This window comes from Equus asinus, chromosome 27 (assembly GCF_041296235.1).
Source record: "Equus asinus isolate D_3611 breed Donkey chromosome 27, EquAss-T2T_v2, whole genome shotgun sequence".
In the NCBI taxonomy this organism is placed as follows: Eukaryota; Metazoa; Chordata; class Mammalia; order Perissodactyla; family Equidae; genus Equus; species Equus asinus.
This window is the reverse complement of record NC_091816.1, coordinates 20,125,706-20,146,188: the sequence shown is the minus strand read 5'-3', so window position 1 is coordinate 20,146,188 and position 20,483 is coordinate 20,125,706. Positions and strand designations below refer to the sequence as shown.

The window sequence follows — 20,483 nt, the reverse complement described above, 5'->3', positions numbered from 1 at the left end:
AGGAAAATTATAAGAACATTATTTAGAGATAGAGAAGGTCTCCTCCAAAAGAACTAAAAACCAATGATTAAAAGAAACGGGCTCTTGCTAATTATCATTAACTCTTTTGTACCTTTCTCACCTTTTGTAAACTTTCTTAAACCATGTACATATAGTACTTCGCTAAAACTGAAGATTTTAAAAATGGAAAAAAAAATCTGATAATACCATTTTATAAATTAGGCGACTAAACTAAAATTTGTACAGAATTGCTTCCTTCCCAATGTCTGGCTTAAATCTTCCAAGTACTAGTAGTGCATTTAAAAAACAAAATGGTAGTATCAAGATTCAGCAATTTTTCAGTATGATATGATTAAAATTGATAACTCTTACCAGGTTCTTTTAGTGTCTGAGAATTCCCAGCTAACTCTTCAGTCTGCATTTCACATATTTCACCAGATAAATGGTTTCTCTGTTCTTCTTCCACCATTTTCTTCCTTAGATCTGCCTTTGGAATGAAAATAATACAAAATCAGTCTTCATCTTAATATTTGTTATATAAAGACAAGCTTAATTAAGGAGAACCAAATACCTCCGAATATATTGTCAGTTTAAGTGGTAAATCTTCAACTTTCACAAAGTCTTCTTCATCAGATTTCTGACTTATGTTACCAGATTCTGCTTCCTGTAAGATAAACAAATTATATTTAATGAAAGCAATCCACTCTATCTTTAGATTGCCTAAACCAAACCAATTGCCCAAATCAAACCCCTGCACTAATTTAAACCAAAGGCATCCACACTAAGAGAGAAAGTGGTTTCTTACATATAAGTATACAACAGTAGTTCTACCAAATTTGGTTTTCTTCTATATTCGGCTCTATGAATAAAACAGAAATCTAGAGTTCATAGGAAGGGCTACATACTTGCAGCTGTGGGCATACTGTTGAGCTTTTCTGCTCCCATTTTATAAAACAAAGAGCCAGTTTATACAGATTAAAGGAAGAAATAGTAATTATACTGAGGGCTAAAATAATTAGAACTCATTTCTTGATATGTTTACAGAATGCATCAAGCTGTATCCAGCACAATATAAGTAAACATTTACAGACTTTCAACATCAACTTTGTGGATGTTCTCGCAACATTTCCCACTCATCTCTCTCTCATTCAGCTCAAATTGTGTATTTATGTGATAATGGAGCTTCCTAACATAGCTTCCTTGAGAACATATCTTATATAGTCATCAGATTCATCTTCAAAAACCATGACTTTGACCATTCCACTTTCTTGGGCAAAAACCTTCAGTATCGTCCCCTGCCTAAAATTAAAATTCAAGACCCTCTATAACCTAACTTCAAGTTAATTTCAATTGAATGCCTCCATAACAACTCTAAGCACTCACCAAATGATAATAAGAATAAATCTAACAGGTAACTTTCAGAGTTTTAAATGCATAATTTTACAGATAGTGAAGTAAACAAAACACAATTTAAAAAGTTACTCTTTATACTGTTTTTGAAACATTATAAGCCCCCTTTCTGAGAAATTATGAAATCACAATTGTAAATATATCTTTAGGAAGAAAATTGATGTTAATTAAAAAAATATGTGAAACATTTTCCTTAGGCCTAAGTACATTGTTACAAGTAAAGTATATAAAACATACACAACCCAAAGATCCAAAAAATAACCTACTCGCTATAAAATTAAATTGAAAAAAAGGTCCAGAGTAAAACTAAACTTACCTTCTTACATAAGCTCAGATATGCTAGCATATGTTTTGATCATTCACTGTATAGATAAGGACACTACTGCTGTCAAATTATTTTATTTCCCATCGCAAGTATAAAGCTTCAGGTTTATTAAAGATTTATGCACTGCTCTACGTAGCTGAGTGTGGAGCGTGGGTAGTGTGAGAGATTAATGATGATGCACGCATCATTATCCCTTCAGATCTGAAACTGAAATCAACTGTCTCAAGGTTGCCACCTAAAACTCATCACCTTGGCTGTCAAAATTATAAAAAGTAGAACAGCTTTTAGGCTTTGAGACGGTAGTCTTAATTCACTATCATCTTTCTGTTCAAGTTTGAATAAGAAATAAAAATGTTCCAACAGTTTCTAAAGATAAACACAAAGCAGAGTTGTGTTTATGTGCTGAAAATGTTAACCTGAAAATGAAGAAATATGCACAGAGATGAAATGCAAAAATATTTAATAATGTAAATGATACATACATAGTCATTGACTAACACTGGAGATTCAGTATCAGGACTTCCAGCCAGAGAGCTTTCAGGAGTTTCCTGAGCAGATTTAACTTCTTTGACTCTAGGCACCAGGGTTTCAATTTCAGTTAAAGGTAATGGCAAAGGATTGGGCTGTTTAGATGAGTCAGTGGTATTAAGCAAGTCCTTTTGGACAGTGCTATTTGGAGGTTGCTCATTTTCCAAGATATTGAGGTAACAGGGTTTCACAGGAGTGCTGTCTTGGTCATCTGTCATCAAAAGAAAGTTTCAACAGTAGTGTAATGCAACAGTTGTTAAATTTTACTATTACACCAAATGAAGACAACGTGTATAAATAAGTAATCAAGACATTTAAGACTCAAAGGAAAAGGCAACTACAATGGTTCCCAAATTTAGTTGATCAGATTCATCTGGGGATGTTTTAAAAATGACATTTCTAAAATCCACCATTTTCAGGATAAGGCCCAGGAATGGAAATTTTTTTTTAAAAAAGCCACATTTATAAAGATGTCTTCCTTGTGGAATTTTTCTGTTTAAATATTTGTCAACTTTTCTTTAATGTCTGTTTGCAGAAACAACGCCCTCTTGTTTTCTACAGTTTTTAGGGGGAGAATAAAGAGATACACTAGGTCCAAAATACCTTCAAACTTACATTAGTTAAGAATTCAGACTTTTTAAGTTTTTAAGCACATACAAAGCACTTTAGATAATCTTCAAGTTGAACACTTATTCTATTTCTTACCTTTACTAGTAGAGGGTTCTTGTTCTGATGGGACATTTTTGCTTTCTGCTGATTTTTCAAAGTCATGTTGTAGAACCTAGAAGGAAAAAGAGATGTCTTAACAGCAGGGCCTAAAATATATGGTCACTATATAGGAGATGGTTGCTAGGTGTGTGGCTGTTGTCCAACCTGAGATCTTCATACAAGCGAATTTAAAAATATCTTGTAAAAGTATTTCAAGAAGGACACTGTGTGTGCAATTTCAAGATGGCTAAGTAAAAAGGTTTCCTTTTTTTCTTTTCTTTCTTTTCTTGTTTTTTTTTGCTGAGGAAGATTCACTCTGAGCTAACATCCACTCCCAATCTTCCTCTTTTTGTATGGAGCCACCATCACAGCATGGCCACTGACAGACAAGTTGTGCAGATCTGTGTCCAGGAACAGGACCTGGGCTGCCAAAGCAGAGTGCATGGAACTTAACCACTAAGCTGTGGGGGCTGGCCCTTCCTTTTCTTCTTAAATAACCTCAAAATAATATGGAGAATTGGAATATTATGCATTCCACTCTTTTTTATTATTTCTTTCAGATCAGACTCTATCGTAAATGAAACTTACATCTGTTTATATGTAGACACTAAGTGAATGGAAGAGGAACTGACCAGGAAGGGAGAAAGATAAACAAAGCTAAGTGCCTTCAGCAGAAGAAAAGAACAAAAACTGAGATTCACTCAGAATTATGAAGTGCTAGATTCTAGGATGGAAGGAGTACGGTGGTGGGGTAGGAGCTGGTGATGAAAAAGAGGGTGGTGGTGGTGGTGGTGGCTGAAGCTGTTTAAATATAATGTGGACACCTACATTCCCTCCCCCAACTTCAACAAAAAATGGGAGATTATATTTTGGAGAAAGTGAATTAGTAAGTCTCAGGTTTAGGGGCCACTAGGGGTAGGGGTGTGGTGTGGAAAGCACAAAAGAGAACAGGGTAAGGTGTCATAGTGAAAACAGAAGGATTTAGTGCAAGACTGTAATAATGATGGGACCCTCAGCCCCATCCCTACATTTAATTCCAGAATACTAGCAACCAATGAAGCATACTCTCAGGCAGGAGGAGACTCAAGGACCCTTCTTTGGAGAAACTAAAACACTCCAGAGAAAAGAGTTAATAGGTACTGATTTTTGGGGATTTCTATCAAAAAGCTAACTGTCTACCCAATTGCCCTACAGTGAAGCCCAAAAGAACCCTGACCCGTTTTTTGGTATATGGTTCAATATAAACATTGACGGTAGAGCAAACATTTGAAGAAAGCCTTCAGATGGATAAAAGAAAATGATAATGCTTCCATGAAGTATAGGGTACTGTAAAAAAGTAATGATCAGGAAAACAAAGTCTTTAGAAATTAAAAATATGACAGCTGAAATAAAAATAATTTCATCTAAGTGTTAAGGTCAAAGAAATCTCCCAGAAAGTAAAACAAAAAGAGCAATGGGACAATAAGAGAAACAGAGGAGAAAATTAGAAGATCAACCCAGGAAGGTTAATAATGTCTGATAATATTAATTCTAGAAGGAAAGGAAAGAGAAAATGGTGGGAAAGAAATAAAGAAAATAAAAGAAAATTTACCAAACAGAAGGACATGATATAGATTGAAAAGACCTCAAGTACCCAGGACAGTCAGGAGTCGCTTCACGATGAAGTTAGTTCTGAGAAATGGATCGTTAGGCAATTTCGTCATTGTGTAAACATCACAGAGTGTACTTACATAAACCTAGATGGTATAGCCTACTACATACCTAGGCTATATGGTACTAATCTTATGAGACCACTGTCATATCTGCTGGTCTGCCATTGACCAAAACATAGTTATATGGTGCATGACTGTACGTGTGAATGAAAAAAGACTCGCAACAATGTGCATCATTGTAAAATCTCAGAACTCCAAGGGGAAAGGTTCTGGAGTGGGAAAGAAAAAAGATATATACAAAGGATCAGAACTAAGAAAGGCATTGAGCTTCTCAACAGCAACGTTGAAAACTACAAGACAAAGAAACAGTGCTTTCAAAGATCTGAGGGAAAATGATTTTCAACGTGGAAGAATTAAGATTTTCTTAGACATATAAAGTCTCAAAATCTTAAAGTTACTGGAAGATGTACTCCACAAAAATGAGGTAATAAGCCAAGAAGACAAAGATTGGATTCCAGACACAGAGATCTAATTAAGAATGACAAAGAGGATTCCCAGGCTCGGTCCAAAGAGCCAAACCTAGAATGGAGCAGGAGAGGGGAGTGCTTCAGGAAGGACAACAATGAAAAAAACCAGTTGATGTACAAAATTTTACTGGGAGGTTTCTACAGCTCTTGGAGGGCACAGCAAAGACCTGGGTATATGTTCAAAGAAAATTAAGTAAATAAAAAATTGAGATGACTGTTAAATTCAGATGAAAAAATGTATAAGACTAAGCAATCAACAATATTTGCTTAGCTCAGCAGTCAGTAATATTTATTATAGATTTAACCAAAACATATAATTAAATGAGAAGGAGTTCTAAGTGACCTAAAAATCTTCAGCCTACTGTAATAGGAAGTCCACAGATAACGTCTAATACATAAGTGAGTAAATAAATACACACTTACATATTATTTAGAAATATGGCAGTAAATAGCATAAGAAATCATACAAAGTGTTGCCTCTGGGATAGGATGAGATAGAGGTAGGAAAGGGAATTATTTTATTTTGTTACATACTATTTCCATACATGACTAGGAAAAATATAAAGATAAATTAAATTTAAAGATCTTCTGAAGTAATCGCATAATTTTTAGGACTTGGTAGGAAAAAAAAAAGATTACAGTGCTTTAAATTTAAGCACTGATCAACACAAAAATAAACTATTGTTTCACATTTCAATAAGGATATTAAAAAGGTTTGTATTCATGAAAAGGAGAATGGGGAAGCTGTAAATTTGGACATCTTTAAAAAGGATCCACTTTTAGTAGTTAAAATAAGACTGGTGGAAGATGTGTTAGTCCACACCGGAATACCTGATCATCATGTTCATTTTCTTCTGTAGTTTCAGTGTTAGCCTGAAGCGAAGTCTGGACATCTACAGGTCCCTCTTCAAATTCTTCTATTTCTTCATCTTCATTCTCATCTTCTCCACTTCCATAATTAGTCAAAGCCTGAGTTTCAGCTTTGGACAAATCTAAGTTGATTAATATACAATTTTCAATAAATTTTCAGCACTTAATAGTTGCCATTTGTTGCATTCCTGCATTGTGCAAGTGCTTTACATACAATATCTGAAATCTTCAAAACAGTAAGTACTAGAAAACCGTGGTGCAGAAAAGACAGGTAATTTAGTCAGGGTCATACTGGAATGTAAATTCAGAGTTGTGTGACACCTAATTCTATATGCATTACACTCCGCCAACCTGTTTCAATAAGTGATATAGAAAGATCTAATGTATAAACCTAGCAGAGAGCCTTTAAACTTACTAATAGACACTGGACATTCTTCACTTTCTTCATCTTCCTCTTGATCAGAAACATCAGATCTCACATTTTTGGGACCATCACCATCATATACCTCAGAAGTCTGAGTCTGCTTAACTGTCTCAGTCTCATCCTTGTCCTAGCCACAAATAAATTTGAGTAATTAATTCCTTGGAGTACATTTTTAAAAGGTATATAGTAAGTCTATCATAGAAATTAATAATAGTCATCACCTAATAAAAAATACAAAGAAGCATTTTTGACAGTTTAGTTTTTTGGGGATTTTTTTGGCGAGGAGGATTGGCCCTGAACTAGTATCTGTTGCCCATCTTCCTCTTTTTGCTTGAGGAAGATTGTCACTGAGCTAACATCTGTACCCATCTTCCTCCATTTTCTATGTGAGATGCCGCCACACAGGGCCAGCCCCATAGTTTTGCTTTTAAAAGAAAATAAAGGTTTGTCAGAAGAAGGACATTTGATGATATAGTTTGCTCTCAAAGATTAAAGCTGTTAAAATTATTTAACCTTTTGTTTCAAAAGCATTATTTGTAGGCACAAATTAATTAGCACATACTTTGTCTTCATCATCAATTTCTCCAGCAGGTGAGCCATGATCTCCTTCAAGAATCCTTTTGGCCTATAAGCAAATCAATTAACCAGAATTTAGGGGTAACCTCTCAGCATTACATTTAGGCATTCAGTTAACTTTGACAAATGCTACATTTTTTGACCATTATCCAAAGAGTTAAATGCTTTCTTAGAAATGTAAATTCAACTCTTTTATTTAAATCTTTTAAATTAACAAAACAAAAAGCCACACTGCCTACCTGTTATCTTCTTGGATATATATGAGGGATCTCAAACTTACTAAATTCAAAACAAAATTCTTGATTCCCTTCCTTCCAAAACCCGTCTTCCTTCAGTCTTCTCAATCTCAGTAAACAGTCCTTTGTATTCACCCAAATGCACAAGTCAGAAAACTAGGAACCAACCTGTGCTTTGCTTTTATTATCCACATCTAAACCATTAGAATGCCTTACTGACTCAGTCATCAAAATGTACCTGTGGTTGCACACTCAAAGCTAAGACACATCATTTCCTACCTGGACTCTTGCAATAGCCTTACAACTGGGCTCTCTGTTTTCTCTCTCTACTCTCCTACAACTCCTGTTCAGTAGACAAATCTTTTAAAGTGTGCGTGAGAGCATGTCGCTCCTCTATTTCAAACTTTCCCATGGGTTTCCATCACGCTTAGAACAAAAGAAAATATAAGGTCCTTATCACGGTTTCTAAGGCCCCATAATTTGGCCTTATCTACCTCTGTGACCATATCTCCTACACTCTCACTTAGTTCATGTAATGGGTTCCTGCCTCCCTGGCCCTCTCTATTCTCCAAACTGCTCAGTCCGGCCTTAGAGTCTTTACATTAACCATTCTGCCTGGAATGCTGTTCCCTTTCACTTTCACTGTAAACAACTTCTTGTCTTTCAGTCTTTAGCTTGTATTTCACCCCCTCAAACAGCCTCGTGAGACTGCTCTAAAGTAGCCCTTCTGATCATTTATTATGGTATTCTATTTTCTTTAAGCTCTTAGCAATGGCTGGAATGATATGAAACTTATTTATGTCTAGAATAAAAACATTGTGAAAAGTGTGAAATAGATGCCTCGACATTATCTACTTTAGATTTCAGGAAGAAGGGTTATCTTTTTCTGTTTTGGATCTTGACCTGCCTTCCTTCTCATGATTAGAGAATGTCTAGGAAAAAGCCTCCTGGTGTGCCCCAATTTGGGGGGCAAACACCCTACCCAATTTCATATGCGATCAAGACTAATTTAACAGGATATAAGAAGCTACATGGATGTGCAATCAAAGTCCTAACTAACATATAAGCATGTGTGTTGGCTGGGGTGATAAATATTCCTGGAGAATCTACTGAGGTTGGCAATAGCCACGGCAGGCAGCTCAAGGACTGGATTCCAGTCCTCCTCTGTTAAAGGAGACCTGAGTAAGTGACAATAATGTGAATTGGATATCTGACAATTCCTGTCTGCGTTCCTGATTTTTAGCCACTGCTATTACTCCTGAGATTCAGTATGTGGCTAATACACACACTGATTTATAAACTGATTAACTGATATTACTCAAAAGAAATACTTTGGCTGAGGTCAAGTATGATTTTAGTTATTAATAATGATCAAGGAACTATATTTATATGCTAATTATTACTCCTAAAATCAAAATGAATGTTATTTACCTCTTTGGCATAAGACTGTATCACTCCAGCTGCTTCTATTTTCCTTTTGCATCTCTGTTTAACAGTTATACTATTATTATCCAAATCTTGCATGAGCTTAAAGAAGGCCAATTCATTAAACAACACTTCAGATATTTCTACAAGAAGATCTTCTCCACAGTCTTTCAGTTTTCTGCCAGCAAATTTTGCCAGTGAATCCTATTCAAAGATAAACCAAATAACTTCAAGATTATATTAAACTTCAGCTGTGAGTAGAAGAATACAGACGATTAACAGGTTTAAATTATAATATTCACCTAAGGAAAAACCTTTTTTTTTTACTTTTTAGTAGTGAAAAACTTAAAACTACTGGCTAAGATTCTTAATAATGTTAATATTACTCAAGAATATTACTAACTAGGAATCTTGCTAGTCCTGCTTAAAGAGTAAACAGAAGGAGAAGAAAAGAACATGTGGCCGTCCATAGATTTAGTCCCTACTTAACATAACTTCTGGGCACAAATGAATAAGACAGGGGAGTCCTAATCCCAAAAGAGTTCCCACACAGTACTGGGGATACATATATACTAGAAGTCGAAGTGCCCTGAGAGAGGAAAATACAATCTTCCATGTCTAAGTGATACCATTAGAGCATTTGTCAAGTTTCCCCCACTATATAAGCCGGCCAGTCCTTCTAATTTAAACTGTTTCTTCAGAATCAGTCTAAAACTAAACTCTAGTTCTATTCAAGTTGACATATAGCATCATCAAGTGAACAAGTCTGCTATATTCTACACATTTTTTATAAAAACTGCTTTTATTTTTCTTTCTTCCTAAAAACTTGGACTATGCTATTTAGAAAACAGGCCAACAACCATGACGTTTGATGTTCCTCTCCCCCAAAAAACTACCTTATCTAGCACGACCATGGAAAGAAGTATGAATGCTGGTGTCTTGTGAAAAAATTTCATTTCATAAAGTTTCATAAGAAAAAAAGTAGAAGACAGTAATTTAAGCTCTACCTCATGAAAATCTTCAATACTGTGAGCAAGATTTAATGTAAACTAAGTTTTATTTTTCCTGTAGGTGCCCCCTTGGGAAAAAAGCAGTCAGATTTTCTTAGACTTAGGAAAAAAAATATTATTTCCATGTTAATATTTTGGAATCTGCCCACAATTATATAACAGGCAAAACTGAGGAAGACCTGGACTGCATGATCTTGATAAACAAAATGATTTAAATTATAAACAATTTCTCTTTCAGCCTGATTCTAAAATGTAGTTCTTTCTTTCTGTAGGAATAAGCTAGCCAATTAAATGTATAAAAACACATTTATCTAAAAGTTAACATTTTTAAATAATGCATAACAACACACGTCTTATATTCCTTACAACTTATGTGTTAAGAATTAGATTAAATACAGCCAGGACAATTTAGAACCCATTACTGAATTTATACTTTAGCCTAAGGTTTTAAAAACATTAAGAGACAAAGTGATAGTACTGTCTCTAAAACCAATTTAAACACAGGAATAGGAAGAAAGGAAAAGTTCTATAGGAGAATTTTCTAATTAAGATGAAAAGAAAAATATATTCTCTAGTTTGGAATGTCTCCTGGGAGGCAAAATCATCCCTTAACATAATTTAAAGTTACTGTTACAGCCTAAAAAGTCTCTAAAATCAAAAGCTGGTTTCTGGCTTGTAAAATTTCCCAGATTGGTAAAAAATTATTTTAGAAAATATCATAGAATACTTTCTAAATATTTCAAACTTAAAATGTTCTTACTGGGTAGGAGAAAAATAAAAACAAAATTTTACCAGAGTTGGGACAGACTCTGGAGATGATCAAGTTAAATGAAGACACAGGCCCTAATACAATGTTCTTTTTAACTAAGTAAAGAAATAACCTAAAAAAGTATTAAAATTTCATCTCAAATGGATGTTAGAATGAATATCTACTTGAATAAGTTGTGTGATACCAGAAAATTGAAAAAAACAGATCCTAACCAGCTGGTACACATTGATAAGTCAACCAAGTACACTCTTACCTGTAAAATACTTCCAAGCTGTTTATGAAAGAACTTTACAAACTCTTTGCTCTCATCATTTTGCTGGGTAAGGGTCAAAACCATGCGTCTTACTGAAGTTAGAAGTTGAGAAGAGCATACTTCATCCATGTGCTCCTGAGAAAAACCCTAGTTGGTTAGGATATAAACTTATCTATTGCTTAAAAAATATTACTCCACATAATATGAGATTTGATTTTTCTTCCTTCTCAACTTTCAGATGTATGTTTGGAAATATTCGTTCAAAAGAATAACTGCTAAACTCCCACTCAACACACGTTAAGAGGTTTGCAAATTTTGACTCACCATAGCAGCTAATAGCCAGTGGAGGAAACTGGCTGATTAAATACTTTTCATCACTTCCTTTCTGTCCCTTCAGGAGATCTACTCATGCCATAGTCTCTGTATTGCCTAACTTCTGATTTGCAGTTCAGTTCATTTTAACTACTCTTAAACCATATTCACCTTCTACAATTTCCTCTCTATAATCTTCTGACTCAGGCTTTCTCTCTCAGCACTCTTGACACCCTGTGCATTGCAGGTTGGTTAGCAGCACTCTGGCCTCTACTCACCAGATGCCAGTAGCACCCTCCCCACTCCCAAGTCCTGACAACTAAAAATATATCTAGACATTAAAAAATGTTTTTAGGGTGAAAATCACCCCCAGTGAGAACGGGTGTCCTAATGTTCTTAACAAGCAAGGATGTAGAAACTACACAATAATCCAATTCATGGTCAACTTTCTGAGATGAGCCCATAAAACATCCCTATCAAGTAACCTCAAGATTCTAATCCCTTCTCCTGCCACTAAATTCATTTGGGCAGATCCTCTAACCTTTACTCAGGGTAAGTTTGCATTTTGCTTTTTTTTTCCTCTATACAAATGTGTAAAATGAGATGGCCAAACTAGATGATGTCTAAGTTCCCTTAAATCCAAGGATTTAAGCTCATTTTTTATAAAGTCAGGTGTCAAGGCAGGCACTTAAAAAAAAAAAAAGACAATAGTCCCCTGTCTTCAAGGGATCTCAATCCAGTAGAGGAGTCAGATACAGAAATAGTCAGTCACTACAAGCTATGCACCGGCCAGCAGATGATGCTTTTTAACTACAGGTACTGCCTCTTATTCATCACCTAGCACAGTGGCTAGCTCACAGGAGACGTTCATTACTTCCTGAATAAATAAATATCATTAAAGCAGCACACACTTGGTGCTACATAAGAAGCTGTGGAAGCATATTAGAGACAACACCATGTATCTCTGAAGAAAGGATATTCAGCCAGGCAGAAAAGAGTGAAGGTATTTTATATTTTCGATACTGACAACTTGTACAAAGGGCTGATATGTGAAAAAGTAATGGCAGGTACGGGAAATGCTGAGTATCTGAAATGAGTGTACCTGGATGGAGAGTGGTGAGAAATGAAGTTGGAAAGTACACCAGATCCAGTGGTGGAGTCTCTTGAAGGCTAAGGAGTTGGCTTAATAAACATTCACTTCCTGCCTATTGTGACAGGAAGTCTAGGCAAAAGATAAGGACACGAAGTAAGGTTATGCTATTGGAGAGAAGGGAGCAAAACTGACTGCTCTTAGAGGAAAAATTCATTTTGACTCACTGGTGACAGAGAGTAAGACAGGGTCAAGAAGTCTGGCTTAGATGACTGTGTATAATGCCAACATGAACAAAGAAGTTCTATAATCCTACCAAAAGTCAAGATTTAAGTGAAATGAGACATAATAAAATAGTTAAAATCAGATCATTAGTTCTCATTTTGTTGGCTCCAGAAACTTTTTGAAATGCTAAATTTAGTAAGGGAATCCTTATGAAAGAATATCACTTAAATCAGACACAAAATGGTAAATGCAACAAAATTTCCTAATTGCTTTCCCTAAGCAGAAAGCTAAATCATTTAGATTTTTCAAACCTTAAAAAATAACTTACATATCAAATAGATATTACTACCAATATACCTAATTTAACCAAAAAAGACATGTTTAAAAGTAATTACTGCATTACTCATGATAAAAAAAATGCAAAGGAAAAAAGCTAAATTTTGTAATTATCTATGCCTAAGATGGAAGCAAGCAATAACTTATATAGCTTAAATCAACTCCCTTGAGGGAATGGTTTCAAACTCTTAAATAAATATCTACCTATCTATAAGAATACATACATAGGGGCCAGCCCCATGGCCGAGTGGTTGGGTTTGCATGCTCTGCTTTGGCGGCCCAGGGTTTCGCCGGTTCAAATCCTGGGCGTGAACATGGCACTGCTCATCAGGCCATGGTGAGGCAGCATCCACATGCCACAACTGGTAGGACCCACAACTAAAAATACACAACTATGGTACCAGGGGGCTTTGGGCAGAAAAAGGAAAAATAAAATCTTAAAAAAAAAGAATATATACATATTCTTATAATTTATAGGAATATAAGTATTCTTTTTTGGGAGGCAAATAGATATTTCACAAATAACAGGAGATAAATTCATTGAATAACTGGTGAAACTGAAGTATTTGTCTTCTCTCCTCAAATTCCCTTTATCTGAAGTCCTGCTTGGGTGAAACTACTAAGAGATTTAAAAACATATTATTCTAAGTAAGGAGGCACATGCCAATAATTATGACACTTTTTCATAAGTGTTATAATAAAGGCATGTACCAAGTATCCCAGGAGCAGTGGAGAGAAGGAGGAATTCTGCCTGTTGAGACATGCAAAAATATTTGGGCTGGGTCCTGAAGGATAAGACTGACACAGAAAGGGTGGAAGGGCATTCTAGGCAAAGGAAATAACATGGGCAATCTATCTTTTTGATCAACTTTAAGAAAGAAAAAAGGTATGTGGGAAGGAATAGTCAAGAGGCTGGGACCAGGCTGTAAAACGTTTTATGAGCGATGTTGAATGTGATCTGGATCCTATGGGCCAGTTGTTTTCAAACTATACTTCTTAGAGGCCAAAAAATTTAATTAGTTTGAAAAACCACAGCTGAGGTTTGAAGGATCCATACATTTATTAATTCAATCAATACATGTCTACTGAGGGCCTACTATATGTAGGTACTATAAGACAGTGACCACACAGATTCACATCTCTGACTTCATGGAGCTTACATTTTAACTGGGAGACAGATAAAACAAATAGGCAAATATTAACTGAATTAGAAGGTGACAAGCACTATAGAGATAAAGAAAAGCAGGTAAGGAGTAGGAGATCTGCTCACAAAAAAGGTAACATTTGAATAAAGACCTGAAACGTTCAAGGGAACCTTATTAAACACGCAGGTATGTGAGGGAAGAGCATTCCAGGCAGAAGTATCTGCAAGTGCCAAGGCCTTAAAAGTACTAGCAAGGCTAGCAAGAGAGTTGAAAGATTAGAAAAGGAAGCAAACAGAGACAGAAAGACCAGTTAGGAGCTGTTCAAGTTGCACAGGAAAAGGCTAAGTTTTTCAGTTTTTACATGGAATAATTTGGGCATAGACAGGTGAACCTCTCTCTCCTCTTGGCTATGAAGCCTCTTCATAGAAAGCGTTTCTATAGTTACATTCTCAAAGATCTCTCTTCTCTCAAAATATTCCAAAGACAGCAATTACTTCCACTGAGGGAAGAAATACAAGTGTATGGAAACAACTTTGTGTTGTCAATGTCTTTCACAGACAAGTTCAAGTAGGTTTTAAGAAATGAGCCCAACGATAACATATTCTGTAGTTCCCCATATCTGAATGAAAACAGTCTTCATTTCTAATTTTTAGAATTTCCACTTTAAATTAGAATGTGAAACAGTGCCATCTCAGAAAAAGGTTCTGTCTTTATATTCTATTTGCGTGCATACTTCTTTCTCTGCCCTGTTCAAGTACTGCTTATTAGTCTCATACTCTTACTATTGGTAGGAATATAAATGATTAACTTTCCTGAGGGACAATTTAGCATGTCTCAAAAGCCTTAAAATACTCATATCCTTAGAGCTAGAAATTCTATGTCTAAGAATTATTTCTAAGGAAATAAAAACGGGATACATATTTAAATTTAGCTAAATCATATAAGTATGTCTATAATAGTGAAAAAGAAATCAGAATAAATACAAATGTTTAACAATAGGAACTGACAAAATAACTAATAGAAAATTCTATTCTATGGATACTCAACCTTCACAGTAACAATCAACATAGCTGACTACTAGCAGTCTACTTGGTCAACTCTGGCTCTTCCTCTTTCACACAGCCTCTAAATGTTGGATCACCTGGTCCTGGGAACGAGTCCTAGGCCCCTTTCTTTTACCTAGTGCCATGCTCGAGGTGACCCTATCTACCATTAATAGAACCTCTTGATTTCCAAAATATATTCCAGTTGTCTACTTTTCCACACCTTTGTCTAAACCACTGTCATTTCTCATCTGATCTCATTGCACTACTGACCCATTGCACTACTGAATAAATTCTCCACAAACAAGACTTTGCATAAAACCTTCTAGGAGTTTCCCTTTGAACTTCAAACAGTCCTAACTCCTAATCATGGCCTATAATGTTCTACATAACTAGCCCCTGCTTCCCTCTCCAACTTCATCTCACACAAATTTCCTACAAGCACACAGGTCCTTCCTCCAGTTCCGTCAACATGCCAAGCTAGTTCCCACATGAAGACCTTTCACTCTGTCTGGAATGATCTTGGTTTAAGCTGGTCCCTTATTCACATCTGTGTTTAAATGTTCCCTCTTCAGAAGCCTTCCCTGACCATCTAGTCTAAAACAGATACCATCATATCAGCATATCTTAACTCTCCACATGGCACACATCACTACCTGATAACACATTTACTTATATGTTTTATATTTATTTTGGGGCTCATATTCTCATTCCAGCATGTAAGCTCCACGAGAGCAAAGGCCCTGATGTGTTCACTGCTATGTCCACAAAACTTGGCATAAAGTAGGCATTCTACAAATATTTCTGAATGAATAATGAATGAATATTGTGTAAACATTTAAACATATGCAGTAGAAAAATAGTGACGGCAAAAGATGTTTATGACATAATATATGAAAAAAGCAGAATGCGCATATACATGTATAGAATATTACAGAAAGGCTCACAAAATGTTGACGGGGCTATTTCTAGGTAACAAAATTATGGTGCTTTTTTCTTTGGTTTACCTGTATTTTCTGAATTTAATAAAATTGAGTCTTCTGTACAAATTAAAAAAACAAAACACATAAAGCTTATTTATTTTTAAACATTTCTGCCTACCTTCAAAAAAGGAATGACTTCTTTCATAATTGCTTTAATTTGCCGGTCAAGCTGCTGAGTGTCAATTCTAGGACATGGGACAGTAGAAGCTTCACTGAGAGGTTGTTGTGAACTATGATTTTCAATAACAGGAGTTTCTGTTTTAAAAAGAAAATGATACATTGGCAAAATGAAGTCTATGACATTATGCAAATGCATTTATGCAAAATTCTAAAGAATATTAAATTCTGATGATTTTATGCTAAAATAATATAAAGAAATTGTCTGTAGTTTTAGCACCCCTAATAATGAAAAGAAAGTGAGTAAAAAACCACTCTTATACCTTAGGTGGGGCTTTTTTTATATACGGAAATATGATTTTTACTTTTAATCAATTCAAGAACACACCTTCTAAATTATTAGTCGTAGTTGTGGCAGCAGCACCATCTTCATCTTCAATAATCCAGGTGCATCTTACATTCGTGTTACTCTCAGCCTCAGTCTTCATACGCTCATATTCCCTCATTCTGGCTAATGCTTGATCTAGGTGAATCACAGTGTTACCTGCATATGGAACAGAAATATTTCTAGAAGTTACAAAAGCAAATTGTTTCATGTATTCCTCCAAAGTTATTAACAAAAAAATACTATCTGAATGTAGGGAAGAAAAACTAGCTTTAACAAGTTCCAGATACCATACTAGCTGGGTACTTGGCATACATTATCACAGTGATTTATTTAATCCTTAAAATAACCCTATACAGTAGATGAAAGTACCTTCATTTTCAGGAAACTTAAGTAACCTGCCCAAGGTTTCACAGCCAGTTAAATGTAGGAGCAGGGATTTGAACTCAGGTCTCTTAGACTCTGAAGTCCGTATTTATTTCACTACATCATGTTGCTTCACTTAAACAGGACAACAAAAATAAATTCCAAATCTGCAAATGCTGATGCAAATAATCCAACCTAACAGAAGCACTTAAGGTAAGGAAAAGGCCTAAGAATGAGCTTTCCCAATTATCCTTTGTCCACTTCAGACAAAGCTAGTGGCGAAGGATTGTGAGAAAAAAATCAGTAAATTAAACAAAACAGGTAGGACTCAAAGTCACTTGGTAACTCAGAAAGGGAGAGAACTGAGGGGAAAAGGGGGGGCCACAGAGTGATTTTTCTATATAATGGGATGAGCTCAGTACAGACTTGGTAGGTATTTACCCAGAAGGGAGCTAGGGCTTAGAGGCCTTGATAATCAGGATAAGGCAAAAGGAAAACTTATTGGTTTGGTAAAAGGTGATACCTAAGGACAGGACAAACCTTGGCCCTTTTCTTTGTACTGGAAAAAATGTCTTTGAAATCATCTAAATCTTGTTCTCATCCTATGAACACGAGAATACGGAGACATTAGATTACTCTATCAACCAAGTGCCCCGGAGGTCTGAATGACTGAATACTCGGGTGTATTTTGATAGGTTACAGCCTGGAAAATGAAATCAGCTACCTACACTTTTTTCTTTTCCCTAATCTCCTTTCCAAATTTAGGACTTGGGTTTTTTTTTCTTTTTGAGTTATGCAACCCTGTAAAGCTTCTTTTGTTTTACTACTGATGAAAAAAATGCAGTGTGCTATGCCTGAGAGAGTTACCTGGGTTTCTCACTAAAGATTATTTATGCTAAGAAATTTTAGCTCTTCCCTCAAATTATGAAGTTAACATTGCTAATTGAAAGTACGATTGGATGAGGCATGGTTACCTCTGAATTCTTCCCATTGAGTTACTGAAAGACACTGAAGGATGACTCTTCCCTTAAGGGAAAGGAAATTACCATTTTTTGAACTTCTATTACACATGCTAGAAGTTCCGTATATTTTTCACACGAACATAGCAAAGTAACTAAGATCCCCATTTCCATAGTATATACAGAGTCAGAAAGGTCAGATAATTTGCCCAAGGTCAAAGAGTGAAACAGCATATTCTTGAATTTAGACTGATGGATAGACTTTTAAGCCCATGTTTTTTCAACCACGTTGATTTTCTAGACTTTTGTTTCCTCATCAATGCAATTCAAAGACTGTATTAAAGTCATGCTCTAAGATTACAAAAAATTCTGCTTACCTAGATCATCTGTTGCAAAAGGCTCAAAATTTGAAGATACAGACATGACGCTAGCATTATCAGCATCATTTTGCTCACTTATTTTATGTGCCTCTCTCTCAAAGTTCTTCTCAAAAGTTTCCTAAGTTACAGTTTTAAAAAAACAAATAAAAAATCACTAATATTTCTTTTAAAAATCTCATGATTAATATTAAAAATATAACATAGAAACTCAGTATCTGCATAAAACTATACACTTAAAATTGCAATATACCTTAAGTTATAAAAGGTTGAATACAGAGTCACAGAAAACATTAAAATATTAAGTAACTTTGCAGAACACTTATTATATAGATGAAAATACACAAAGCCAGCTATGGATTAAATTCTAACTAGGTAAAGTTAACATTTTAAATTATTTCTACACCCTCAGGGAAATTCTCCTATCTCCAAACCCTAACAGCATCTAGTACCTTACTAAGATATCTGGTTGTTTCAAATCAGAAGAAAAACATGACAGCATCATCCATATTTTTTTAAATCTATTTTATTGAAATACAATTTACATACAACAATTCACCCATTAAGTGTACAGTTTGATGAGTTTCCAAAACTATCTCCACCCACATAACCACCTTCCCTAAAGACAAAGACTATTTCCATCAGCACAGAAAGGTCCTCCGTACCCCTGTGCAGCCAATCTTCACTACAGCCCACTCATATGATTTTTATCACTGCAGACTGGTTTTGCTGGCTCTAGAACTTCATATAAACGGAACCATTCAGTATATATTCTTTGGTGTCTGGCTTCTTTCACTCAGTATCTTTGTGAAATTAATCCATGTTGTTGTATTTCAGAAGTTCATTATTTTTTAATGGCTGAATAGTATTCCATTGTACGGAAATAGCACAGTTTGTTTATCCATTTATCTGTTGATGTTCCAGTTTGAGGCTATCATGACAAAAGATGCTATGAACATTAGTGTACAAGTACTTTTGTGGACATATGTTTTCATCTCTCTTGGATGAATACCTAAAAGAAAAATTGCTGGGTCACATGCCAAGTTTGTTTATAAGAAACTGCCAAACTGCTTTCCAAAGTGGTTGTACAATTTTACAATCCCACAAGCAGTGTGAGAGTTCCAATTGCTCCATGTTCACACGAACGCTTCCTACTGTCAATCTTTTTAATTTCAGCCTTTCTAGTGGGTGTGAGGTAGTATCTTATGTGGTTTTAATTTACACACTGGCCATTATATAGTTATCTTCTTTCATGAAGCACATGGTTCAAATCTCCTGCCCATTTTTTACTGAGTTGTTAGTCTTACCATGGAGTTGTAAAAGGTCTTAAAATAGTCTAGATTTGTCTTTTATATAGTCATTTGTCAGATATATGTACTGAGATTATTTTCTCCTAATGTATCTTTTGAAAAGCAAGATGATTTTATTTTTATGAAGTCTTATCAATTTTTTCTTTTATAGTTAATGCTTTCCATGTCCTAAGAAATCTTTGCTTATGTCAAAATCATGAAGATTTTCTTGTTTTCTTTTAGAAGTTTTGTAGTTTTAGCTTTTTCAGGACCTCACGGTAGTTTCAAATTAATTTTTGTGTTGTATAGTGTGACGGGGGAGGAGTCTCACTTATATTTTGACTGAAACTCATTTTCACAATAGTGTTCTTTCTCCTAGCTATTGATCTTTTAAAGTTTTCTCTTAGATTATGAAATGAAAGGTTTGTCCCTGATTAAAGGAGATTCAGGCATTAAGGAACACGTTTTAGGAAATGAAACCATTTTGTTGCTCCTTCAAGTAAGACTTGAAGATAGATGTGCTTTTGCCATTTTATAACACCTGGAGAAGACGACGAAAAGTGTTTCTTCCTCTCCCTAAACCTCAATTCCTCATCGTCCTTGACTTATAATTTCCAGAGGCCTACTTTTACGACTCTCTTTCCTGGGCATAAGGACTCTTTTACACTCTGAAATGTGTGTGTAAAATATCCATAAAAGGAGCTCAAAGGTCGTTGACCTAGAAGCATGGAGAATGAGACTCTATCTGTCCAATATAGTAACCAGCAGCCATGTGGCTATTTAAACTAAATAAAATTTAAAATTTAGTTCCTCAATCCCACTAGCCACATTTCAAGTGCTCCACAGCCAGACGTGGCTAATGGCTACTGTAATAGACAATGCAGACATAAAACACTTCCATCACTGTAGAAAGTTCTACTGGACAGCATTACTCTAGATCCATGGGTATGAACACTGGACATTGTGCTCTTCTTGCTGATTAAATGGCACTAATAAAGGGAAGATGGTGACATTAATGCTGAATTTATGTTTTGGATGAAAAATTAAAGATCTGATTTAGTTATTTAAAAGTAATACTAAGTACAGTTATTGATGTCAAGTCCCTATAGTTATGGACTGAATGTTTGTGTTCCCCCCCAATTC

General features: G+C 35.3%; 1 protein-coding gene across 50 annotated transcripts in view; it reads right to left on the bottom strand.

Moving 5' to 3' along the window:
• The window catches only part of PCM1 (pericentriolar material 1), an 84,082-nt gene that overhangs the window by 1,384 nt on the left and 62,215 nt on the right, over nt 1–20,483 (bottom strand). For all 50 annotated transcript variants that reach the window (XM_044760417.2, XM_070499689.1, XM_044760416.2 and 47 more), the window contains 12 exons: nt 18,052–18,172; nt 16,353–16,508; nt 15,966–16,102; nt 10,714–10,848; nt 8,688–8,885; nt 7,007–7,069; nt 6,436–6,571; nt 5,982–6,142; nt 2,969–3,044; nt 2,218–2,474; nt 572–664; nt 373–487 (listed from right to left, as the gene is read on the bottom strand). In XM_044760417.2, the coding sequence (XP_044616352.2) occupies nt 373–487; nt 572–664; nt 2,218–2,474; nt 2,969–3,044; nt 5,982–6,142; nt 6,436–6,571; nt 7,007–7,069; nt 8,688–8,885; nt 10,714–10,848; nt 15,966–16,102; nt 16,353–16,508; nt 18,052–18,172 (1,648 nt within the window). The remainder of the gene's footprint in view (nt 1–372; nt 488–571; nt 665–2,217; nt 2,475–2,968; nt 3,045–5,981; nt 6,143–6,435; nt 6,572–7,006; nt 7,070–8,687; nt 8,886–10,713; nt 10,849–15,965; nt 16,103–16,352; nt 16,509–18,051; nt 18,173–20,483) is intronic.